This window comes from Oncorhynchus keta, chromosome 10 (genome assembly GCF_023373465.1).
Source record: "Oncorhynchus keta strain PuntledgeMale-10-30-2019 chromosome 10, Oket_V2, whole genome shotgun sequence".
In the NCBI taxonomy this organism is placed as follows: Eukaryota; Metazoa; Chordata; class Actinopteri; order Salmoniformes; family Salmonidae; genus Oncorhynchus; species Oncorhynchus keta.
Genome location: NC_068430.1, coordinates 78,004,066 through 78,030,189, shown reverse-complemented (window position 1 = coordinate 78,030,189; position 26,124 = coordinate 78,004,066). Strand labels below are relative to the sequence as shown.

Below are 26,124 nucleotides of genomic sequence, written 5' to 3'. Positions count from 1 at the left end.
GGACTTCATGAAGAGCTTGCTGTGTGTGTGTGTCCTACAGGACTTCATGGAGAGCTTGCTGTGTGTGTGTCCTACAGGACTTCATGAAGAGCTTGCTGTGTGTGTGTGTGTCCTACAGGACTTCATGGAGAGCTTGCTGTGTGTGTGTCCTACAGGACTTCATGAAGAGCTTGCTGTGTGTGTGTGTGTCCTACAGGACTTCATGGAGAGCTTGTTGTGTGTGTGTGTGTCCTACAGGACTTCATGAAGAGCTTGCTGTGTGTGTGTCCTACAGGACTTCATGAAGAGCTTGCTGTGTGTGTGTCCTACAGGACTTCATGAAGAGCTTGCTGTGTGTGTGTCCTACAGGACTTCATGAAGAGCTTGCTGTTTGTGTGTGTCCTACAGGACTTCATGGAGAGCTTGCTGTGTGTGTGTCCTACAGGACTTCATGGAGAGCTTGCTGTGTGTGTGTCCTACAGGACTTCATGAAGAGCTTGCTGTGTGTGTGTGTGTCCTACAGGACTTCATGGAGAGCTTGTTGTGTGTGTGTGTGTCCTACAGGACTTCATGGAAGAGCTTGCATGTGTGTGTGTGTCCTACAGGACTTCATGAAGAGCTTGCTGTGTGTGTGTCCTACAGGACTTCATGAAGAGCTTGGTGTGTGTGTGTCCTACATGACTTCATGGAGAGCTTGTCTGTGTGTGTGTCCTACAGGACTTCATGGAGAGCTTGCTGTGTGTGTGTGTGTCCTACAGGACTTCATGGAGAGCTTGCTGTGTGTGTGTCCTACAGGACTTCATGGAGAGCTTGCTGTGTGTGTGTCCTAAGAGAAAAGTGTTCATGTTGCAACACTTCCTCCGTTTTGAAAACTATGTTCCCTGTTTGACCCGAGTGAACATGACCCGTGTGTCTCTCCCACAGGACCTGATGGAGAGTTTAGACAGCCTGCTGTGTGGGGAGGGTTCAGAAAGTCTCAAGGCCCTGTGTCTCAAACTACTGCTGTGTTTAGTGACGGTAAGACACACACACACACACACACACACACACACACACACACACACACACACACACACACACACACACACACACACACACACACACACACACACACACACACACACACACACACACACACACACACACACACACACACACACACACACACACACACACACACACACACACACACACACACACACACACACACACACACACACACACACACACACACACACACACACACACACACACACACACACACACACACACACACACACACACACACACACACACACACACACACACACACACACACACACTCTTTAAATAGTGTTTTTGTGTTGCAGGTAACAGACAACATCAGTCAGAACACCATCCTAGAGTATGTTATGATCAACAGCATCTTTGAGGCCATTCTGCAGGTAAGACTGTTACTGAGGATTGGGGATGTCAGTAATGTCAGGGTATTGACCTGTTAATATGTCATCCTAGTGAATTGATGACTGTGCCAATATCTCTCTGTCTCTCTCTCTGTCTGTCTCTCTCTCTGTCTGTCTCTCTCTGTCTGGATTTAGATGCACTATTGTAAGTGGCTGTTCCACTGGATGTCTTAAGGTGTATGCACCAATTTGTAAGTCGCTCTGGATAAGAGCGTCTGCTAAATGACTTAAATGTAAATGTAAATGTCTCTCTGTCTCTCCCCCCGTGTAGATCCTATCAGATGTGTCCACTAGAGGACAACATGGTTATGATGCTGTTGTCCTCCTGGCTCTGCTCGTCAACTACAGGAAGTACGAGGTGAGCCGGTGTGTTTTCCTCCTCTGTTGACAGGATGTAACCGTTCTAACTCTTCTTCTCTGTTGTCAGTCTGTGAATCCCTACATTGTGAAGCTGTCCATAGTGGATGATGAACCAACCCTCGATGTGAGTATTCATTTAGATGGTGTGTTGTTCATTCCTGTCGTTTACAGCAGCCTTTATTAAACTATGGCTCATGTTAATGTTGGGTAAATAAAACATGTTGGGGGCAAACTTGGTAGAATTGTAGGAAATGAGATAAACTCAGATAAAAATGTTGTACTCTGCCGCATGGCATAATGAGCAGAATTGCATGAAATGTGTTATAAAATTGTAATAGATTTTTCTCTCCATCACATGTCATGATGTGTAGAATTGCAGGAAATTAAATACAATTTCCCACCACTGTCAAGAGGGGGCCACTTTTGCCCGCAAGGTGGGGAACTCCTGACCACATTTGACATGTTTTCAAGAGCTTGTTTTTCAGGAAAACACTGAAAAGTTTAAGAATCACTAATTTAGACTTCAGAGTGTTTATCATAAAATATAAACTAACTAGAACTAACATACCCCATTCTGTCATCACGTTTTCATCAAAAGTCTCCTACTAAAGGATTCTTGTCCTTCCCTAGGGAATGGGTCTGGTGGTTGGCCAAGCCCTGACAGAATATAACAGGTAAACATCACTATCTTTTAACTGTCAACTTTTGTTAAATGATCTACTTTAGAATTCACCTTTTCATATTTTTGTTCTATTTCTATTCAACAAATGAGACCTTCTTTTTTCTGTAGTCTCAGCTTGACAGCTTGCATTCTAGGTGTGTGTGTGTGTGTGTGTGTGTGTGTGTGTGTGTGTGTGTGTGTGTGTGTGTGTGTGTGTGTGTGTGTGTGTGTGTGTGTGTGTGTGTGTGTGTGTGTGTGTGTGTGTGTGTGTGTGTGTGTGTGTGTGTGTGTGTGTTTCTCAGAGCAACCAGGTTTTGATGTTAATATTCAGGGTGAAAACACCAGGAAGACCTGTCTGTCTGCTTAGAAACAGGAAGAGCTGTCTGTCTGCTTAGAAACAGGAAGAGCTGTCTGTCTGCTTAGAAACAGGAAGAGCTGTCTGTCTGCTTAGAAACAGGAAGAGCTGTCTGTCTGCTTAGAAACAGGAAGAGCTGTCTGTCTCTTAGAAACAGGAAGAGCTATCTGTGCTTAGAAACAGGAAGAGCTGTCTGTCTGCTTAGAGACAGGAAGAGCTGTCTGTCTGCTTAGAAACAGGAAGAGCTGTCTGTCTGCTTAGAGACAGGAAGAGCTGTCTGTCTGCTTAGAGACAGGAAGAGCTGTCTGTCTGCTTAGAAACAGGAAGAGCTGTCTGTCTGCTTAGAAACAGGAAGAGCTGTCTGTCTGCTTAGAAACAGGAAGAGCTGTCTGTCTGCTTAGAAACAGGAAGAGCTGTCTGTCTGCTTAGAAACAGGAAGAGCTGTCTGTCTGCTTAGAAACAGGAAGAGCTGTCTGTCTGCTTAGAAACAGGAAGAGCTGTCTGTCTGCTTAGAAACAGGAAGAGCTGTCTGTCTGCTTAGAAACAGGAAGAGCTGTCTGTCTGCTTAGAAACAGGAAGAGCTGTCTGTCTGCTTAGAAACAGGAAGAGCTGTCTGTCTGCTTAGAGACAGGAAGAGCTGTCTGTCTGCTTAGAAACAGGAAGAGCTGTCTGTCTGCTTAGAGACAGGAAGAGCTGTCTGTCTGCTTAGAAACAGGAAGAGCTGTCTGTCTGCTTAGAAACAGGAAGAGCTGTCTGTCTGCTTAGAAACAGGAAGCGCTGTCTGTCTGCTTAGAAACAGGAAGAGCTGTCTGTCTGCTTAGAAACAGGAAGAGCTGTCTGTCTGCTTAGAAACAGGAAGAGCTGTCTGTCTGCTTAGAAACAGGAAGAGCTGTCTGTCTGCTTAGAGACAGGAAGAGCTGTCTGTCTGCTTAGAAACAGGAAGAGCTGTCTGTCTGCTTAGAAACAGGAAGAGCTGTCTGTCTGCTTAGAAACAGGAAGAGCTGTCTGTCTGCTTAGAAACAGGAAGAGCTGTCTGTCTGCTTAGAAACAGGAAGAGCTGTCTGTCTGCTTAGAGACAGGAAGAGCTGTCTGTCTGCTTAGAGACAGGAAGAGCTGTCTGTCTGCTTAGAAACAGGAAGAGCTGTCTGTCTGCTTAGAAACAGGAAGAGCTGTCTGTCTGCTTAGAAACAGGAAGAGCTGTCTGTCTGCTTAGAGACAGGAAGAGCTGTCTGTCTGCTTAGAGACAGGAAGAGCTGTCTGTCTGCTTAGAGACAGGAAGAGCTGTCTGTCTGCTTAGAAACAGGAAGAGCTGTCTGTCTGCTTAGAAACAGGAAGAGCTGTCTGTCTGCTTAGAAACAGGACGACCTGTCTGTCTGCTTAGAAACAGGACGACCTGTCTGTCTGCTTAGAAACAGATCACATTAAAGTAACAGATGATGAGATATTTCATGTCCATACATTCATATACTCATAACCCCAGGGCAGACATTTATGTTGATTGTCATGTTCTCTCCTTGTGTCTCCAGACAGTACAAAGACAAAGAGGAGGAGAACCATGGAGGATTTTTCTCTACACTCACCAGTATGGTAAGAACACATCTGATCCTACAATGAAATATAGTACAACATATTGGGCCACTTTCCCAGACACAGATTATGTCTAGTCTAATGATCTATGTGACCCACCAACACACCGCAACAACTAATCGTTCTCCTAAACAACTGTCAATTTTGTCAACATTCTCTCATTGTAATTCCTGTCTTGTCCACAGGTGGGCAGTATGTTCATTGCAGATGCAGATGAGAAGCTCTCAGTACAGTAAGTACATGCCGAGAGTAGAAGTTGCCCTTAGCCACAGATCTAGTAGGTGAAAAACACAGACCTGACTGTAGTTCAGTGTCTATAGGACAACTTCATCTATGCAGAGTGATCGGGATCTCTTTGGTCCCTTAGTCAGTGTGATGTCACAAATACAATCTGGAACCATCATTCTAATTGGCTGATATTGACATTTTGACCCCTCTCTGACCTCCCCCAGGACCAATGAGGCGATTCTGCTGGCGCTGTACGAGGCCGTGCACCTCAACCGCAACTTCATCACTGTTCTCGCTCAGGTGACTTGGACTACTTCAACTGTCGCTAGGAACAAAACTACTTCAACTGTCGCTAGGAACAAAACTACTTCTACTGTCGCTAGGAACAAAACTACTTCTACTGTCGCTAGGAACAAAACTACTTCTACTGTCGCTAGGAACAAAACTACTTCTACTGTCGCTAGGAACAAAACTACTTCTACTGTCGCTAGGAACAAAACTACTTCTACTGTCGCTAGGAACAAAACTACTTCTACTGTCGCTAGGAACAAAACTACTTCTACTGTCGCTAGGAACAAAACTACTTCTACTGTCGGCTAGAACAAAACGGACAGAGGGTGAGAGGGTGAGGGGGAACAAAACTACTTCTATTGAGGCTAGGAACAAAACTACTTCTACTGACAGAGAGGGTAGGAACAAAACTACTTCTACTGAGGGAGGCAGAAGAGAAACTACTTCTACTGAGGGTGGAAGGCAAAACTACTTCAACTGGGAGGCTAGGAACAAAACTACTTCAACTGTCGCTAGGAACAAAACTACTTCTACTGTCGCTAGGAACAAAACTACTTCTACTGTCGCTAGGAACAAAACTACTTCTACTGTCGCTAGGAACAAAACTACTTCTACTGTCGCTAGGAACAAAACTACTTCTACTGTCGCTAGGAACAAAACTACTTCTACTGTCGCTAGGAACAAAACTACTTCTACTGTCAACTACTTCTACTGTCGCTAGGAACAAAACTGTGAGGAGGAGTCGGACAGAGAGGGTGACAAGGCGGACAGAGAGGGTGAGAGGGTGAGGGGGAACAAAACTGAGGACAGAGAGGGTGAGGAACAAAAGGCGGACAGAGAGGGTGAGGAACAAAGGCGGACATTGAGGGTGAGGGAACAAAACTACAGAGAGGGTGAGGGAGGGAACAAAACTGGGTTGAGTGAGGGAGGCAGAACAAAACTAGGGGAAGACTGTCGGTGGAACAAAACTACTGGGAACTGAGCTAGGGGGAACAAAACTACTTCAACTGTCGCTAGGAACAAAACTACTTCTACTGTCGCTAGGAACAAAACTACTTCTACTGTCGCTAGGAACAAAACTACTTCAACTGTCGCTAGGAACAAAACTACTTCTACTGTCGCTAGGAACAAAACTACTTCTACTGTCGCTAGGAACAAAACTACTTCTACTGTCGCTAGGAACAAAACTACTTCTACTGTCAACTACTTCTACTGTCGCTAGGAACAAAACTGTGAGGAGGAGTCGGACAGAGAGGGTGAGGGAGGGAGGCGGACAGAGAGGGTGAGAGGGTGAGGGGGGAGGCAGAGAGGGTGAGGACAGAGAGGGTGAGGGAGGGAGGCGGACAGAGAGGGTGAGGGAGGGAGGCGGACAGAGAGGGTGAGGGAGGAAGGCCGACAGAGAGGGTGAGGGAGGGAGGCAGAGAGAGTGGGTGTGAGTGAGGGAGGCAGAGAGAGAGAGAGAGGGGAAGAGTGAGGGTGGAAGGCAGAGAGGAGGTGAGGGTGGGAGGCAGAGAGGGGGTGAGGGTGGGAGGTATAGAGAGAGGGGGTGAGGGTGGGAGGTATAGAGAGAGGGGTGAGGGTGGGAGGTATAGAGAGAGGGGGTGAGGGTGGGAGGCAGAGAGGGGGTGAGAGTGGGAGGTATAGAGAGAGGGTGAGGGTGGGAGGCAGAGAGAGGTTGAGGGTGGGAGGTATAGAGAGAGGGGGTGAGGGCGGAGATAAAGAAGGGGGAGGGGTAATTGGTTATTTTTCTAAAGTTCTTTTAGTTCTATCAGATGCCAGCATCTCTGATGTCTGATAGTGTTGTATAGAATGACCTGACGCTGTTTGGAGAGAGGAGGAGAGGAGAACAAATAGGGGGAATTGTCTTTGTTCTGGTTTCATCTGCTCAGCTTTCCTTGAAAGTCATGTGTTCTCTCTCCCTCTAATCCCACTATCTTTCTGTCTGCCTCCTCTACCTCTCTTTCTTCTCCTCACTCATTTGCTCTGTCACCTGTCAATCAACAGAGTCACCCAGAGATTGACATCCCGACCACACCCATCACCCCTGTTCCGACCACTCCCACGACGCCGCTTGGCACAACCCCGCTCTCTATGGACAGTGAGTAACATGATTGGTCTGGACTCTGGGTCCACCTTGTTCCATGAACGAATGACATTTACAGATTAATTATTGACTGAATGAGTGAATGAAATTAAACCTTTATTAGTAGTAATAATCACTAGTGTTTAAATTGACGTAGTTACTATTTTTTAAATCTTTCCTGTTTTCTGTTACTGGGGTAAACCTGGAAAATGGAACGGTTGGCCAGAGTCAACCAAGACCCCTCCCTCCTTTAGTTCCCCTCCACTCCTTTAGTTCCCCTCCACTCCTTTAGTTCCCCTCCACTCCTTTAGTTCCCCTCCACTCCTTTAGTTCCCCTCCACTCCTTTAGTTCCCCTTCACTCCTTTAGTTCCCCTTCACTCCTTTAGTTCCCCTCCACTCCTTTAGTTCCCCTCCACTCCTTTAGTTCCCCTCCACTCCTTTAGTTCCCCTCCACTCCTTTAGTTCCCCTTCACTCCTTTAGTTCCCCTCCACTCCTTTAGTTCCCCTTCACTCCTTTAGTTCCCCTCCACTCCTTTAGTTCCACTCCTTTGTTCCCCTCCACTCCTTTAGTTCCCTCCTTTAGTTCCCCTTTCACTCCCTTTAGTTCCCCTCCACTCCTTTAGTTCCCCTCCACTCCTTTAGTTCCCCTCCACTCCTTTAGTTCCCCTTTAGTTCCCCTCCACTCCTTTAGTTCCCCTCCACTCCTTTAGTTCCCCTCCACTCCTTTAGTTCCCCTTTAGTTCCCCTCCACTCCTTTAGTCCCCCCTCCCTTTAGTTCCCCTCCTTTAGTTCCCCTCCCTTTAGTTCCCCTCCACTCCTTTAGTTCCCCTCCACTCCTTTAGTTCCCCTTTAGTTCCCCTCCACTCCTTTAGTTCCAATCCACTCCTTTAGTTCCCCTTTAGTTCCAATCCACTCCTTTAGTTCCCCTCCACTCCTTTAGTTCCCCTTTAGTTCCAATCCACTCCTTTAGTTCCAATCCACTCCTTTAGTTCCCCTCCACTCCTTTAGTTCCCCTCCACTCCTTTAGTTCCAATCCACTCCTTTAGTTCCCCTTTAGTTCCAATCCACTCCTTTAGTTCCCCTCCACTCCTTTAGTTCCCCTTTAGTTCCAATCCACTCCTTTAGTTCCAATCCACTCCTTTAGTTCCCCTCCACTCCTTTAGTTCCCCTTCACTCCTTTAGTTCCCTTTTAGTTCCCTCCCCCTCCACTCCTTTAGTTCCCCTCCACTCCTTTAGTTCCCCTTCACTCCTTTAGTTCCCCTCCACTCCTTTAGTTCCCCTCCACTCCTTAGTTCCCCTCCACTCCTTTAGTTCCCCTCCACTCCTTTAGTTCCCCTCCACTCCTTTAGTTCCCCTTCACTCCTTTAGTTCCCCTCCACTCCTTTAGTTCCCCTTCACTCCTTTAGTTCCCCTTCACTCCTTTAGTTCCCCTCCACTCCTTTAGTTCCCCTCCACTCCTTTAGTTCCCCTTCACTCCTTTAGTTCCCTCCACTCCTTTAGTTCCCCTTCACTCCTTTAGTTCCCTCCACTCCTTTGTTCCCCTTCACTCCTTTAGTTCCCCTCCACTCCTTTAGTTCCCCTTCACTCCTTTAGTTCCCCTTCACTCCTTTAGTTCCCCTTCACTCCTTTAGTTCCCCTCCACTCCTTTAGTTCCCCTCCACTCCTTTAGTTCCCTTCACTCCTTTAGTTCTCCTCCACTCCTTTAGTTCCCTTCCACTCCTTTAGTTCCCTTCCACTCCTTTAGTTCCCCTCCACTCCTTTAGTTCCCCTCCACTCCTTTAGTTCCCCTTCACTCCTTTAGTTCCCTTTAGTTCCCCTCCACTCCTTTAGTTCCCCTCCACTCTTTTAGTTCCCCTCCACTCCTTTAGTTCCCCTTCACTCCTTTAGTTCCCCTCCACTCCTTTAGTTCCCCTCCACTCCCTATAGTTCCCCTCCACTCCTTTAGTTCCCCTCCACTCCTTTAGTTCCCCTCCACTCCTTTAGTTCCCCTTCACTCCTTTAGTTCCCCTCCACCTTTAGTTCCCCTTCACTCCTTTAGTTCCCCTCCTCCCTTTAGTTCCCCTCCACTCCTTTAGTTCCCTCCACTCCTTTAGTTCCCTCCACTCCTTTAGTTCTCCTCCACTCCTTTAGTTCCCTTCACTCCTTTAGTTCCCCTTCACTCCTTTAGTTCCCCTTCAATCCACTCCTTTAGTTCCCCTCCACTCCTTTAGTTCCCCTTCTCCTTTAGTTCCCTTTTAGTTCCCCTCCACTCCTTTAGTTCCCCTCCACTCTTTTAGTTCCCCTCCACTCCTTTAGTTCCCCTTCACTCCTTTAGTTCCCTCCACTCCTTTAGTTCCCTCCACTCCTTTAGTTCCCTCCACTCCTTTAGTTCCCCTCCACTCCTTTAGTTCCCCTCCACTCCTTTAGTTCCCTTCACTCCTTTAGTTCCCCTCCACTCCTTTAGTTCCCCTTCACTCCTTTAGTTCCCTTCACTCCTTTAGTTCCCCTCCACTCCTTTAGTTCCCCTCCACTCCTTTAGTTCCCCTTCACTCCTTTAGTTCCCCTCCACTCCTTTAGTTCCCCTTCACTCCTTTAGTTCCCCTCCTCCTTTGTTCCCTTCTCCTTTAGTTCCTCCACTTTAGTTCCCCTTCACTCCTTTAGTTCCCCTTCACTCCTTTAATTCCCCTTCACTCCTTTAGTTCCCCTCCACTCCTTTAGTTCCCCTCCACTCCTTTAGTTCCCCTTCACTCCTTTAGTTCCCCTCCACTCCTTTAGTTCCCTTCCACTCCTTTAGTTCCCTTCCACTCCTTTAGTTCCTCCACTCCTTTAGTTCCCCTCCACTCCTTTAGTTCCCCTTCACTCCTTTAGTTCCCTTTAGTTCCCCTCCACTCCTTTAGTTCCCCTCCACTCTTTAGTTCCCCTCCACTCCTTTAGTTCCCCTTCACTCCTTTAGTTCCCCTCCACTCCTTTAGTTCCCCTCCACTTAGTTCCCCTCCACTCCTTTAGTTCCCCTCCACTCCTTTAGTTCCCCTCCACTCCTTTAGTTCCCCTCCACTCCTTTAGTTCCCCTTCACTCCTTTAGTTCCCCTCCACTCCTTTAGTTCCCCTTCACTCCTTTAGTTCCCCTTCACTCCTTTAGTTCCCTTCACTCCTTTAGTTCCCCTCCACTCCTTTAGTTCCCCTTCACTCCTTTAGTTCCCTCCTCCTTTAGTTCCCCTTCTCCTTTAGTTCCCCTCCACTCCTTTAGTTCTCCTCCACTCCTTTAGTTCCCTTCACTCCTTTAGTTCCCCTTCACTCCTTTAGTTCCCCTTCAATCCTTTAGTTCCCCTCCACTCCTTTAGTTCCCTCCTTTGTTCCTTCACTCCTTTGTTCCCCTTCACTCTTTGTTCCCCTTCACTCCTTTAGTTCCCCTCCACTCCTTTAGTTCCCCTTCACTCCTTTAATTCCCCTTCACTCCTTTAGTTCCCCTCCACTCCTTTAGTTCCCCTTCACTCCTTTAGTTCCCCTTCACTCCTTTAGTTCCCCTCCACTCCTTTAGTTCCCCTTCACTCCTTTAGTTCCCCTCCACTCCTTTAGTTCCCCTCCACTCCTTTAGTTCCCCTCCACTGCTTTAGTTCCCCTTCACTCCTTTAGTTCCCTCCACTCCTTTAGTTCCCCTCCACTCCTTTAGTTCCCCTCCACTCCTTTAGTTCCCCTTCACTCCTTTAGTTCCCCTTCACTCCTTTAGTTCCCTTTTAGTTCCCTCTACTCCTTTAGTTCCCCTCCACTCCTTTAGTTCCCCTCCACTCCTTTAGTTCCCCTTCACTCCTTTAGTTCCCCTCCACTCCTTTAGTTCCCCTTCACTCCTTTAGTTCCCCTCCACTCCTTTAGTTCCCCTTCACTCCTTTAGTTCCCCTCCACTCCTTTAGTTCCCCTCCACTCCTATAGTTCCCTCCACTCCTTTAGTTCCCCTCCCTCCTTTAGTTCCCCTCCACTCCTTTAGTTCCCCTTCACTCCTTTAGTTCCCTCCACTCCTTTAGTTCCCCTTCACTCCTTTAGTTCCCCTTCACTCCTTTAGTTCCCCTCCACTCCTTTAGTTCCCCTTCACTCCTTTAGTTCCCCTTCACTCCTTTAGTTCCCCTTCACTCCTTTAGTTCCCCTCCACTCCTTTAGTTCCCCTCCACTCCTTTAGTTCCCCTTCACTCCTTTAGTTCCCCTCCACTCCTTTAGTTCTCCTCCACTCCTTTAGTTCTCCTCCACTCCTTTAGTTCCCCTTCACTCCTTTAGTTCCCCTTCACTCCTTTAGTTCCCCTTCACTCCTTTAGTTCCCTCCACTCCTTTAGTTCCACTCCTTTGTTCCCCTTCACTCCTTTGTTCCCCTTCACTCCTTTAGTTCCCTCCACTCCTTTAGTTCCCCTTCACTCCTTTAGTTCCCCTTCACTCCTTTAATTCCCCTTCACTCCTTTAGTTCCCCTCCACTCCTTTAGTTCCCCTTCACTCCTTTAGTTCCCCTCCACTCCTTTAGTTCCCCTTCACTCCTTTAGTTCCCCTCCACTCCTTTAGTTCCCCTCCACTCCTATAGTTCCCCTTCACTCCTTTAGTTCCCCTCCACTCCTTTAGTTCCCCTCCACTCCTTTAGTTCCCCTTCACTCCTTTAGTTCCCCTCCACTCCTTTAGTTCCCCTCCACTCCTTTAGTTCCCCTTCACTCCTTTAGTTCTCCTTTAGTTCCCTCCACTCCTTTAGTTCCCCTTCACTCCTTTAGTTCCCCTTCACTCCTTTAGTTCCCCTTCACTCCTTTAGTTCCCCTTCACTCCTTTAGTTCCCCTCCTCCTTTAGTTCCCCTCCACTCCTTTAGTTCCCCTTCACTCCTTTAGTTCCCCTCCACTCCTTTAGTTCCCTCCACTCCTTTAGTTCCCCTCCACTCCCTTTAGTTCCCCTCCACTCCTATAGTTCCCCTCCACTCCTTTAGTTCCCCTCCACTCCTTTAGTTCCCCTCCACTCCTTTAGTTCCCCTTCACTCCTTTAGTTCCCCTCCACTCCTTTAGTTCCCCTCCACTCCTTTAGTTCCCCTTCACTCCTTTAGTTCCCCTTCACTCCTTTAGTTCCCTCCACTCCTTTAGTTCCCCTTCACTCCTTTAGTTCCCCTCCACTCCTTTAGTTCTCCTCCACTCCTTTAGTTCTCCTCCACTCCTTTAGTTCCCCTTCACTCCTTTAGTTCCCCTTCACTCCTTTAGTTCCCCTTCACTCCTTTAGTTCCCCTCCACTCCTTTAGTTCCACTCCTTTGTTCCCCTTCACTCCTTTGTTCCCCTTCACTCCTTTAGTTCCCCTCCACTCCTTTAGTTCCCTTCACTCCTTTAGTTCCCCTTCACTCCTTTAATTCCCTTCACTCCTTTAGTTCCCCTCCACTCCTTTAGTTCCCCTCCACTCCTTTAGTTCCCCTTCACTCCTTTAGTTCCCCTCCACTCCTTTAGTTCTCCTCCACTCCTTTAGTTCCCCTCCACTCCTTTAGTTCCCCTTCACTCCTTTAGTTCCCCTTCACTCCTTTAGTTCCCTCACTCCTTTAGTTCCCTCCACTTTAGTTCCACTCCTTTGTTCCCCTTCACTCCTTTGTTCCCCTTCACTCCTTTAGTTCCCTCCACTCCTTTAGTTCCCCTTCACTCCTTTAGTTCCCCTTCACTCCTTTAATTCCCCTTCACCTTTAGTTCCCCTCCACTCCTTTAGTTCCCCTCCACTCCTTTAGTTCCCCTTCACTCCTTTAGTTCCCCTCCACTCCTTTAGTTCCCCTTCACTCCTTTAGTTCCCCTCCACTCCTTTAGTTCCCCTCCACTCCTATAGTTCCCCTTCACTCCTTTAGTTCCCTCCACTCCTTTAGTTCCCCTCCACTCCTTTAGTTCCCCTTCACTCCTTTAGTTCCCCTCCACTCCTTTAGTTCCCTCCACTCCTTTAGTTCCCCTTCCTCCTTTAGTTCCCCTCCACTCCTTTAGTTCCCCTTCTTTAGTTCCCTCCACTCCTTTAGTTCCCCTTCACTCCTTTAGTTCCCCTTCACTCCCTTTAGTTCCCTTCACTCCTTTAGTTCCCTCCACTCCTTTAGTTCCCCTCCACTCCTTTAGTTCCCCTTCACTCCTTTAGTTCCCTCCACTCCTTTAGTTCTCCTCCACTCCTTTAGTTCCCCTCCACTCCTTTAGTTCCCCTCCACTCCTTTAGTTCCCCTCCACTTTAGTTCCCCTTTAGTTCCACTCCTTTAGTTCCCCTCCACTCCTTTAGTTCCCCTTCACTCCTTTAGTTCCCCTCCACTCCTTTAGTTCCCCTCCACTCCTTTAGTTCCCCTTCACTCCTTCCCCTTTAGTTCCCCTTCACTCCTTTAGTTCCCCTCCACTCCTTTAGTTCCCCTTCAGTTCCTTTAGTTCCCCTCCTTTAGTTCCTCCCTTTAGTTAGTTCCTCCACTCCTTTAGTTCTCCTCCCTCCTTTAGTTCCCCTTCACTCCTTTAGTTCCCCTTCACTCCTTTAGTTCCCCTTCACTCCTTTAGTTCCCCTCCACTCCTTTAGTTCCCTCCTTTGTTCCCCTTCACTCCTTTGTTCCCCTTCACTCCTTTAGTTCCCCTCCACTCCTTTAGTTCCCCTTCACTCCTTTAGTTCCCCTTCACTCCTTTAATTCCCCTTCACTCCTTTAGTTCCCCTCCACTCCTTTAGTTCCCCTTCACTCCTTTAGTTCCCCTCCACTTTAGTTCCCCTTCACTCCTTTAGTTCCCCTCCACTCCTTTAGTTCCCCTCCACTCCTTTAGTTCCCCTCCACTCCTTTAGTTCCCTCCACTCCTTTAGTTCCCTCCACTCCTTTAGTTCCCCTCCTTTAGTTCCCCTCACTCCTTTAGTTCCCCTTCACTCCTTTAGTTCCCTCCACTCCTTTAGTTCCCCTCACTCCTTTAGTTCCCCTCACTCCTTTAGTTCCCCTTCACTCCTTTAGTTCCCCTTCACTCCTTTAGTTCCCCTTTAGTTCCCCTTCACTCCTTTAGTTCCCCTCCACTCCTTTAGTTCCCCTCCTCCTTTAGTTCCCCTTCACTCCTTTAGTTCCCCTCCACTCCTTTAGTTCCCTCCACTCCTTTAGTTCCCCTCCACTCCTTTAGTTCCCCTCCACTCCTTTAGTTCCCCTCCACTCCTTTAGTTCCCCTCCACTCCTTTAGTTCCCCTCCACTTTAGTTCCTTTAGTTCCCCTTCACTCCTTTAGTTCCCCTCCACTCCTTTAGTTCCCTTTGTTCCCCTCCACTCCTTTAGTTCCCCCCTCCTTTAGTTCCCTCCACTTTAGTTCCCCTCCACTCCTTTAGTTTCCCCTTTAGTTCCCTCACTTTAGTTCCCCTCCACTCCTTTAGTTCCCCTTCACTCCTTTAGTTCCCCTCCACTCCTTTAGTTCCCCTTCACTCCTTTAGTTCCCCTTCCACTCCTTTAGTTCCCCTCCACTCCCTTTAGTTCCCCTTCTCCTTTAGTTCCCCTCCACTCCTTTAGTTCCCCTCCACTCCTTTAGTTCCCCTCCACTCCTTTAGTTCCCCTTCACTCCTTTAGTTCCCCTCCACTCCTTTAGTTCCCTTTAGTTCTTCCACTCCTTTAGTTCCCCTCCACTCCTTTAGTTCCCCTTCTCCTTTAGTTCCCCTCCACTCCTTTAGTTCCCTTCACTCCTTTAGTTCCTTTGTTCCCCTTCACTCCTTTAGTTCCCCTCCACTCCTTTAGTTCCCCTCCACTCCTTTAGTTCCCCTTCACTCCTTTAGTTCCCCTTCACTCCTTTAGTTCCCCTCCACTCCTTTAGTTCCCCTCCACTCCTTTAGTTCCCTCCACTCCTTTAGTTCCCTTTAGTTTCACTCCTTTAGTTCCCCTCCACTCCTTTAGTTCCCCTTCACTCCTTTAGTTCCCCTCCACTCCTTTAGTTCCCTCCACTCCTTTAGTTCCCCTTCACTCCTTTGTTCCCCTCACTCCTTTAGTTCCCCTCCACTCCTTTAGTTCCCCTTCACTCCTTTAGTTCCCCTTCACTCCTTTAGTTCCTTCCTTCAGTTCCCCTCCTTTAGTTCCCCTTTAGTTCTCCACTCCTTTAGTTCCCCTTCACTCCTTTAGTTCCCTCCACTCCTTTAGTTCCCTCCACTCCTTTAGTTCCCCTTCACTCCTTTAGTTCCCCTCCACTCCTTTAGTTCCCCTCCACTCCTTTAGTTCCCCTCCACTCCTTTAGTTCCCCTCCACTCCTTTAGTTCCCCCTCCACTCCTTTGGTTTAGTTCCCTCCTTTAGTTCCCCTTCACTCCTTTAGTTCCCCTCCACTCCTTTAGTTCTCCACTCCCTCCTTTAGTTCCCCTTCACTCCTTTAGTTCCCTCCACTCCTTTAGTTCCCTCCACTCCTTTAGTTCCCCTCCACTCCTTTAGTTCCCTTCACTCCTTTAGTTCCTTCACTCCTTTAGTTCCTCCACTCCTTTAGTTCCCCTCCACTCCTTTAGTTCCCCTCCACTCCTTTAGTTCCCCTCCACTCCTTTAGTTCCCTCCACTCCTTTAGTTCCCTCTCCACTCCTTTAGTTCCCTTCCTCCCTTTAGTTCCCCTCCACTCCTTTAGTTCCCTTCACTCCCTTTAGTTCCCCTCCACTCCTTTAGTTCCCCTTCACTCCTTTAGTTCCCCTCCACTCCTTTAGTTCCCCTTCACTCCTTTAGTTCCCTCACTCCTTTAGTTCCCCTTCACTCCTTTAGTTCCCTCCCTCCTTTAGTTCCCCTCCCTCCTTTAGTTCCCCTCCACTCCTTTAGTTCCCCTTCACTCCTTTAGTTCCCCTCACTCCTTTAGTTCCCCTTCACTCCTTTAGTTCCCCTCCTTCACTCCTTTAGTTCCCTCACTCCTTTAGTTCCCCTCCACTCCTTTAGTTCCCCTCTCCTTTAGTTCCCTTCCTTTAGTTCCTCCACTCCTTTAGTTCCCCTCCACTCCTTTAGTTCCCCTCCACTCCTTTAGTTCCCCTCCACTCCTTTAGTTCCCTCCTCCTTTAGTTCCCCTCCACTCCTTTAGTTCCCCTCCACTCCTTTAGTTCCCCTTCCTCCTTTAGTTCCCCTTCCTCCTTTAGTTCCCCTCCACTCCTTTAGTTCCCCTTCCTTTAGTTCCCCTCCACTCCTTTAGTTCCCTCCACTCCTTTAGTTCCCCTCCACCTTAGTTCCCCTCCACTCCTTTAGTTCCCCTCCACTCCTTTAGTTCCCCTCCACTCCTTTAGTTCCCCTCCACTCCTTTAGTTCCCCTTCACTCCTTTAGTTCCTCCCTCCTTTAGTTCCCCTCCACTCCTTTAGTTCCCCTCCACTCCAGTTCCCCTCCCTTTAGTTCCCCTCCACTTTAGTTCCCCTTCACTCCTTTAGTTCCCCCTCTCCCCTTTAGTTCCCCTTCACTCCTTTAGTTCCCCCCTCTTTAGTTCCCTCCTTTAGTTCTCCACTCCTTTAGTTCCCCTTCCCCTCCACTCCTTTAGTTCCCCTCCACTCCTTTAGTTTCTCCCTCTCCACTCCTTTAGTTCTCCTCCACTCCTTTAGTTCCCCTCCACTCCTTTAGTTCCCCTTCACTCCTTTAGTTCCCCTCCTTTAGTTCCCTTTAGTTCCCCTCCACTCCTTAGTTCCCCTTCACTCCTTTAGTTCCCCTCCACTCCTTTAGTTCCCCTTCACTCCTTTAGTTCCCTTCACTCCTTTAGTTCCCCTCCACTCCTTTAGTTCCCCTCCACTCCTTTAGTTCCCCTTCACTCCTTTAGTTCCCCTTCCACTCCTTTAGTTCCCCTCCACTCCTTTAGTTCCCCCTCCTTTAGTTCCCCACTCCTTTAGTTCCCCTTCACTCCTTTAGTTCCCCTCCACTCCTTTAGTTCCCCTCCACTCCTTTAGTTCCCCTTCACTCCTTTAGTTCCCCTCCACTCCTTAGTTCCCTCCACTCCTTTAGTTCTCCTTTAGTTCCACTCCTTTAGTTCCCCTTTAGTTCCCTCACTCCTTTAGTTCCCCTCCACTCCTTTAGTTCCCCTTCACTCCTTTAGTTCCCCTTCACTCCTTTAGTTCCCCTCACTCCTTTAGTTCTCCTCCACTCCTTTAGTTCCCCTTCACTCCTTTAGTTCCCCTTCCTCCTTTAGTTCCCTCCACTCCTTTAGTCCCCCCTCCACTCCTTTAGTTCCCCTCCACTCCTTAGTTTAGTTCCCTCCAGTTCTCCTTTAGTTCCCTCCACTCCTTTAGTTCCTCCTTTAATTCCCCTTCCTCCTTTAGTTCCCCTCCACTCCTTTAGTTCCCCTCCACTCCTTTAGTTCCCCTCCACTCCTTAGTTCCCCTTCAGTTCCCCTCCTTTAGTTCCCCTTCACTCCCCTTTAGTTCCCCTCCACTCCTTTAGTTCCCCTTCACTCCTTTAGTTCCCCTTCACTCCTTTAGTTCCCCTTCACTCCTTTAGTTCCCCTCCTCCAGTTCCCCTCCACTCCTTTAGTTCCCCTCCACTCCTTTAGTTCCCCTCCACTCCTTTAGTTCCCCTTCACTCCTTTAGTTCCCTCCACTCCTTTAGTTCCCCTCCACTCCTTTAGTTCCCCTTCACTCCTTTAGTTCCCCTTCACTCCTTTAGTTCCACTCCTTTAGTTCTCCCCTTTAGTTCCCCTTCACTCCTTTAGTTCCCCTTCACTCCTTTAGTTCCCCTTCACTCCTTTAGTTCCCCTTCTCCACTCCTTTAGTTCCCCTTCACTCCTTTAGTTCCACTCCTTTGTTCCCCTTCACTCCTTTGTTCCCCTTCTCCTTTAGTTCCCCTCACTCCTTTAGTTCCCTTCCTTTAGTTCCCCTTCACTCCTTTGTTTCCCCCTTCACTCCTTTAGTTCCCTCCACTCCTTTAGTTCCCCCCTCCCACTCCTTTAGTTCCCCCACTCCTTTAGTTCCCTTCACTCCTTTAGTTCCCCTCCTCCACTCCTTTAGTTCCCCTCCACTCCTTTAGTTCCCCTCCACTCCTTTAGTTTCCTTTGTTCCTCCACTCCCTTTAGTTCCCCTCCACTCCTTTAGTTCCCCTCCACTCCTTTAGTTCCCCTCCACTCCTTTAGTTCCCTCCTCCTTTAGTTCCCCTCACTCCTTTAGTTCCCCTTCACTCCTTTAGTTCCCTCCCCTCCTTTAGTTCCCTCCACTTTAGTTCCCCTCCACTCCTTTAGTTCCCCTTCACTCCTTTAGTTCCCCTCCACTCCTTTAGTTCCCCTCCACTCCTTTAGTTCCCCTTCACTCCTTTAGTTCCCCTCCACTCCTTTAGTTCCCCTCCACTCCTTTAGTTCCCCTCCACTCCTTTAGTTTCCCCTCTCCACTCCTTTAGTTCCCCTCCACTCCTTTAGTTCCCCTCCACTCCTTTAGTTCCCACTCCAGTTCCCTTTAGTTCCCCTTCACTCCTTTGTTCCCCTCCACTCCTTTAGTTCCCCTTCCTTTAGTTCCCTTCACTCCTTTAGTTCCCCTCCACTCCTTTAGTTCCCCTCCACTCCTTTAGTTCCCCTCCACTCCTTTAGTTCCCCTCCACTCCTTTAGTTCCCCTCCACTCCTTTAGTTCCCCTCCACTCCTTTAGTTCCCCTTCACTCCTTTAGTTCCCCTCCAGTTCCTTTAGTTCCCCTTCACTCCTTTAGTTCCCCTTCACTCCTTTAGTTCCCCTCCACTCCTTTAGTTCCCCTCACTCCTTTAGTTCCCCTTCACTCCTTTAGTTCCCCTCCACTCCTTTAGTTCCCCTCCACTCCTTTAGTTCCCCTCCACTCCTTTAGTTCCCCTCCTTTAGTTCCCCTCCTTTAGTTTCCCCTTTGTTCCCCACTCCTTTAGTTCCCCTTCACTCCTTTGGTTTTAGTTCCCCTCCACTCCTTTAGTTCCCCTCCACTCCTTTAGTTCCCCTCCACTCCTTTAGTTCCCCTCCAGTTCCCCTCCTCCTTTAGTTCCCCTTTAGTTCCCTTCACTCCTTTAGTTCCCCTCCAGTTCCCCTCCACTCCTTTAGTTCCCCCCTCCAGTTCCCCTCCACTCCTTTAGTTCCCCTTTAGTTCCCCCACTCCTTTAGTTCCCCTCCACTCCTTTAGTTCCCCTCCACTCCTTTAGTTCCCCTCCCTCCACTCCTTTAGTTCCCCTCCACTCCTTTAGTTCCCCTCCACTCCTTTAAGTTCCCCTTCACTCCTTTAGTTCCCCTCCACTCCTTTAGTTCCCCTTCCTCCTTTAGTTCCCCCACTCCTTTAGTTCCCCTCCACTCCTTTAGTTCCCCTTCCCCCTTAAAACCAGTGGACATGGAAGGAAACATTTTAATCTGAAGCGTTTTGAAACATTGTTTCTGTTTTAAAGAAATACGTCATTGTCTTTTGGCCGTCCATTTTGATACGTGCCCCTCCACACACAATGCTGAACCACACGAACACACACAATCTGAACCTGGTCAGTTCCGTGCAATGTAACTGTTAAAACATGCATGGTGTGTGTTTCTCGCTAAAAGCCATTTGCTGTATGAAATATTAACGGAACTGGCTTCAAATACAGATGAATCTTTCAGGTAGAGAACCAGAACCATGTCACCACACACACACACACACACTTTTCCCCCTGTGGACCATGTGCTTGGCTGGCTCATGGCCATGATGTCATAACCAGTCGTCTTGGACCTGATCCAGGATTGGAGGGAAGGTGGGATGAGGACAAATCAAAATGGAGGGAGGAGACTGGGGTGAAGTAGAAGTGGTTGCTCCTGTTTTATCTGAGATGTGAGATCCACCTGACTGTCTCGTATAGCGTCTTGACTAGCTAATAGTGGATCACTTCATAGCTTCTCTTCTTGTCTCTACCGACAGTAAAGCTCATTATTAGGTTGAACGTTCAACATTCAAATAACATTCCATTAATGTTACTATGAAGTTAAATTAACGTTGTTGAACATAAATGGCCGTGTGTCTCTACCTACCAGTGATGGATGTTGCAGTGGAGGTTGAGGGGTTGATGTGAGGTGAGGATTGAGGGTCTCTCCTGGAGTTGTTGGGAAGTTGAGGGTCTCTCCCTGGAGTTGTTGTGGAGTTGTTGAGGGGTGTCTCCTGGAGTTGATGTGAGGGTCTCTCCCTGAGTTGATGTGGGTCTCTCCCTGGAGTTGATGTGAGGTTGAGGGTCTCTCCCTGGAGTTGTTGGGAAGTTGAGGGTCTCTCCCTGGAGTTGTTGTGAGGTTGAGGGTCTCTCCCTGGAGTTGATGTGAGGTTGAGGTGTGAGGTTGGGGTCTCTCCCTGGAGTTGATGTGAGGTTGAGGGGGGTCTCTCCCTGGAGTTGTGTGTTGAGGGTCTCTCCTGGAGGGTTGAGGGTCTCTCCTGGAGTTGATGTTGAGGTTGAGTTGTTGTGGGTCTCTCCCTGGAGTTGATGTGAGGTTGAGGGTCTCTCCCTGGAGTTGTTGAGGTTGGGGTCTCTCCCTGGAGTTGATGTGAGGTTGAGGGTCTCTCTCTCCCTGGAGTTGATGTGAGGTTGAGGGTCTCTCCCTGGAGTTGATGTGAGGGATGGGGTCTCTCCCTGGAGTTGATGTGAGGTTGAGGGGTCTCTCCTGGAGTTGATGTGACGTTGAGGGTCTCCCTGGAGTTGCTGTGGGGTCTCTCCCTGGAGTTGTGAGGGTTGACGTTGAGGGGTCTCCCTGGAGTTGATGTGGGTCTCTCCTCCCTGGAGTTGCTGTGGGGTCTTCTCCCTGGAGTTGCTGTGGGGTCTCTCCCTGGAGTTGATGTGAGGTTGAGGGGTCTCACCCTGGAGTTGCTGTGGGGTCTCCCCTGGAGTTGCTGTGGGGTCTCTCTGGAGTTGTTGTGAGGTTGAGGGGTCTCTCCTGGAGTTGTGAGGTTGAGGGTCTCTCCTGGAGTTGTTGTTGGGGTTGAGGGTCTCTCCCTGGAGTTGTTGAGGGGTTGAGGGGTCTCTCCCTGGAGTTGTTGAGGGGTCTCTCCCTGGAGTTGTTGAGGGGTCTCTCCCTGGAGTTGTTGAGGGGTCTCCCCCTGGAGTTGTTGAGGGGTCTCTCCCTGGAGTTGTTGAGGGGTCTCTCCCTGGAGTTGTTGAGGGGTCTCTCCCTGTTAAAGGATCTGTGCTTTATATTTCCACTATGAGGTTGGAACAATGCTGTGAAATTGTTAGATAAGGTGCTAATGCCCTTTTAGTGTAAGAGCTGTTTGAAATGTCTGTTTTGGTGGGGTGGAGTTTTGACCTTTCTGGTGACATCACCAGGCTCTAAATGAATTAATAGACCAATAAGAGAGTTCCGAGCTTTTCTGCCAACAACGGCACATTTTCAGTTCTCCACCCAGACCCCTCCCAGACTGTCCTAGCTAAATCCTTGCTTGATGCCAAGAAGGGATTTTAGTTTCTTTTTGACAGTTTCATTTGGAAACAGTCACAGTAAAGTTCTTAGCTGTTACCCAAATGGATCTTTCAACGTTTCAACATAACATTAGTGTAATGTTGAACCAACGTTGTGTGTCCTGCTTTCCAGTGATGAACTCTTCAGAACTTCCCCTGGATCCTAACCTTCAGACCAGTAACCTGCTCATCACCTTCCTCAAGTACTCCTCCATCGTCATGCAGGACACCAAAGGTTTAAATACACGGCTATCTCTATCTCTCTATCTCTCTCTACCACTATCTCTCTCTACCACTATCTCTCTCTATCTCTCTACCACTATCTCTATCTCTCTATCTCTCTCTACCACTATCTCTCTCTATCTCTCTACCACTATCTCTAGCTCTCTACCTCTATCTCTCTACCACTATCTCTATCTCTCTATCTCTCTCTACCACTCTATCTCTATCTCTCTTACCACTCTCTCTCTCTATCTAACACTAATCTCTCTCTCTCTATCTCTCTCTACCTACCACTATCTCTCTCTCTCTCTTCCACTATCTCTCTCTATCTCTCTGTCTCTTTGTCTCTCTCTCTCTCTCTCTCTCTCTCGTTACCTCTGCCTCTATCAGGGCTGGCAACCTCATTCCACTGGTTTTTGGTTAGACAACCAGGTGAGGGGAGTTCCTTATTAATTAGTGAGCTTAATTTAGCAAATCATTAAAAAACATGTATTCAACCTTTAACTAGGCAAGTTAGTTAAGAACAAATTCTTATTTACAATCACAAGCCCGGCCAAACCCTAACCTGAACGATGCTGGGCCAATTGACCCCATGTGTCTCCCAATCACGGCCTAGCCCGGCCAAACCCTAACCTGAACGATGCTGGGCCAATTGACCCCATGTGTCTCCCAATCACGGCCAAACCCTAACCTGAACGATGCTGGGCCAATTGACCGCATGTGTCTCCCAATCACGGCCTAGCCCGGCCAAACCCTAACCCGAACGATGCTGGGCCAATTGACCCCATGTGTCTCCCAATCACGGCCTAGCCCGGCCAAACCCTAACCCGAATGATGCTGGGCCAATTGACCCCATGTGTCTCCCAATCACGGCCTAGCCCGGCCAAACCCTAACCCGAACGATGCTGGGCCAATTGACCCCATGTGTCTCCCAATCACGGCCTAGCCCGGCCAAACCCTAACCCGAACGATGCTGGGCCAATTGACCCCATGTGTCTCCCAATCACGTCCTAGCCCGGCCAAACCCTAACCCGAACGATGCTGGGCCAATTGACCCCATGTATCTCCCAATCACGGCCTAGCCCGGCCAAACCCTAACCCGAACGATGCTGGGCCAATTGACCCCATGTGTCTCCCAATCACGGCCTAGCCCGGCCAAACCCTAACCCGAATGATGCTGGGCCAATTGTGCGCATGTGTCTCCCAATCATGTGCCTCCCAATCACGTCCTTGTGAACGATGCTGGGCCAATTGACCCCATGTGTCTCCCAATCACGGCCTTGCCAGAGGCCAACCCTTTGGACGCTGGGCCAATTGACCCCATGTGTCTCCCAATCAAGCCAAACCCTAACCCGAAGATGCTGGGAATTGAAAACTCCCAATCACTCGGCCTGTGGAATGACCCTAACCCACGCTGATCTAATTGACCCCATGTGTCTCCCAACTTCATCGGCCTAGCCCTCCAAGCCCTAACCCTATCTCTCTGGCCTCTACCCCATGTGTCTCCCAATCACTCCTCCCGGCCAACTCTATCTCTCTGTTCCTAACCCAAAACACGCTATCTCTCTGTCCCCATGTGTCTCCCAATCACGGCCTAGCCCGGCCAAACCCTAACCCTGTCCTCTATCACTTCATCAAATTGTCCTCCCAGTCCTCCCAATCACGTCTGATACAGCCCAGGATTCGAACCAGGGTCAAGTGATGCCTCCACAGAGATGCAGTGCTCTCTGGATCTCTCACCACCTGGGAGGTCTCTATCAATCAAATACTCCTCCAGGGAGGGTCAGAAAACCTCACAGACACTCTGTCCTCTGGAATCAGTTAACACAATCTATATCTATCTCTGTCCTCTATCACTTCATCAAATACTCCTCCACGGGCAGACTCTATCTCTCTGTCCTCTATCACTTCATCAAATACTCCTCCACAGTCACTCTATCTCTCTGTCCTCTATCACTTCATCAAATACTCCTCCACGGGCAGACTCTATCTCTCTGTCCTCTATCACTTCATCAAATACTCCTCCACAGTCACTCTCTATCTCTGTCCTCTATCACTTCATCAAATACTCCTCCACAGTCAGACTCTCTCTCTCTGTCCTCTATCACTTCATCAAATACTCCTCCACAGTCACTCTCTATCTCTCTGTCCTCTATCACTTCATCAAATACTCCTCCACAGTCACTCTCTCTCTCTCTGTCCTCTATCACTTCATCAAATACTCCTCCACAGTCAGACTCTATCTCTCTGTCCTCTATCACTTCATCAAATACTCCTCCACAGGCAGACTCTATCTCTCTGTCCTCTATCACTTCATCAAATACTCCTCCACAGGCAGACTCTATCTCTCTGTCCTCTATCACTTCATCAAATACTCCTCCACAGTCACTCTCTATCTCTCTGTCCTCTATCACTTCATCAAATACTCCTCCACAGTCACTCTCTATCTCTGTCCTCTATCACTTCATCAAATACTCCTCCACAGTCACTCTCTATCTCTGTCCTCTATCACTTCATCAAATACTCCTCCACAGTCAGACTCTCTATCACTTCATCAAATACTCCTCCACAGTCAGACTCTCTCTATCTGTCCTCTATCACTTCATCAAATACTCCTCCACAGTCAGACTCTCTCTATCTGTCCTCTATCACTTCATCAAATACTCCTCCACAGTCAGACTCTCTCTATCTCTGTCCTCTATCACTTCATCAAATACTCCTCCACAGTCAGACTCTCTATCACTTCATCAAATACTCCTCCACAGTCAGACTCTCTCTATCTGTCCTCTATCACTTCATCAAATACTCCTCCACAGTCAGACTCTCTCTCTATCTGTCCTCTATCACTTCATCAAATACTCCTCCACAGTCACTCTCTATCACTTCATCAAATACTCCTCCACAGACTCTATCTCTGTGTATTTATTCTCTCTATCTCTATACCCTCTATCATGTACTTACTTTCATTCCTTATTTTCTTGTTCAGTACTTCCTCCCTTTCTTCTTCTCTCTTCCCCCTTTATTCTCCTCTCTTCCTCCCTTTCTTCTCCTCTCTTCCTCCCTTTCTTCTCCTCTCTTCCCCCTTTCTTCTCCTCTCTTCCCCCTTTCTTCTCCTCTCTTCCTCCCTTTCTTCTCCTCTCTTCCTCCCTTTCTTCTCCTCTCTTCCTCCCTTTCTTCTCCTCTCTTCCCCCCTTTCTTCTTCTCTCTTCCTCCCTTCTCTCTTCCTCCCTTCTCTCTTCCTCCCCTTTCTTCTCTCTTCCTCCCTTTCTTCTCCTCTCTTCCTCCCCCTTTCTTCTCTCTCCTTTCTCTTCTTCTCTCAATCCTCTTCTCAAGATACCAGCTGTCAAGTTGTCCTCCCTCTCTCTCCTTCCCAATTCGTGCTACTTAGCCTTTTCATTGAGCTTGTTTTCAGTCCATATCTCTCCCTCAGTGTGTATCTCTCTCCCTCATCTGTCCTTTCTCATCCTTCCTGTCTCCCCTCTCCTTATTCCATATGAATAGTGCCAGATTCATTCTCTCTCTCTCTCCCTCTCTTTCTCTCTCCCTCTCCCTCTCTCTCTCTCTCTCTCTCTGTCTCTGTCTCTTCTCTCTCTCTCCTCTCTTTCTCTCTCTTCTCTCTCTCTCTCTCTCTTTCCTCTCTCTCCAGATTCACTCTCAACTGCCAGACTCTGTCTCATCATCCTCCTTTCTTCTCTATCCTCCTTTCTTCGGAGGTATGACACCTGTCCTCCTTCTCTATCTTCACCTGTGTTCGGAGTATCTTCTCCTCCTCTAACGGAGGTATGTACACCTGTGTGACTGAGGTATGTACACCTGTATAACGGAGGTATGTACACCTGTATAACGGAGGTATGTACACCTGTATAACGGAGCTATGTACACCTGTATACGGAGGTATCGGAGGTATGTACACCTGTATAACGGAGGTATGTACACCTGTGTCGGAGGTATGTCACCTTCCTGTCGGAGGTATGTACACCTGTATAACGGAGGTATGTACACCTGTATAACGGAGGTATGTACACCTGTATAACGGAGGTATGTACACCTGTATAACGGAGGTATGTACACCTGTATGACGGAGGTATGTACACCTGTATGACGGAGGTATGTACACCTGTATAACGGAGGTATGTACACCTGTATGACGGAGTATGTACACCTGTATGACGGAGGTATGTACACCTGTATAACGGAGGTATGTACACCTGTATGACGGAGGTATGTACAGGTAGGTATGTACACCTGTGTGACGGAGGTATGTACACCTGTATAACGGAGGTATGTACACCTGTGTGACGGAGGTATGTACACCTGTATGACGGAGGTATGTACACCTGTATAACGGAGGTATGTACACCTGTATAACGGAGGTATGTACACCTGTATAACGGAGGTATGTACACCTGTATAACGGAGGTATGTACACCTGTATAACGGAGGTATGTACACCTGTATAACGGAGGTATGTACACCTGTATAACGGAGGTATGTACACCTGTATAACGGAGGTATGTACACCTGTGTAACGGAGGTATGTACACCTGTATAACGGAGGTATGTACACCTGTATAACGGAGGTATGTACACCTGTATAACGGAGGTATGTACACCTGTGTGACGGAGGTATGTACACCTGTATA

General features: G+C 48.4%; 1 protein-coding gene across 1 annotated transcript in view; it reads left to right on the top strand.

Moving 5' to 3' along the window:
- Positions 1–26,124, top strand: part of armh3 (armadillo like helical domain containing 3) — a 58,044-nt gene that overhangs the window by 12,842 nt on the left and 19,078 nt on the right. Inside the window, exons 6-17 of the mRNA XM_052528058.1 lie at positions 904–996; positions 1,329–1,403; positions 1,693–1,779; positions 1,849–1,905; positions 2,412–2,455; positions 4,324–4,384; positions 4,570–4,616; positions 4,837–4,912; positions 6,908–7,001; positions 21,393–21,494; positions 25,128–25,164; positions 25,292–25,307. Of these exons, the coding sequence (XP_052384018.1) occupies positions 904–996; positions 1,329–1,403; positions 1,693–1,779; positions 1,849–1,905; positions 2,412–2,455; positions 4,324–4,384; positions 4,570–4,616; positions 4,837–4,912; positions 6,908–7,001; positions 21,393–21,494; positions 25,128–25,164; positions 25,292–25,307 (789 nt within the window). The remainder of the gene's footprint in view (positions 1–903; positions 997–1,328; positions 1,404–1,692; positions 1,780–1,848; positions 1,906–2,411; positions 2,456–4,323; positions 4,385–4,569; positions 4,617–4,836; positions 4,913–6,907; positions 7,002–21,392; positions 21,495–25,127; positions 25,165–25,291; positions 25,308–26,124) is intronic.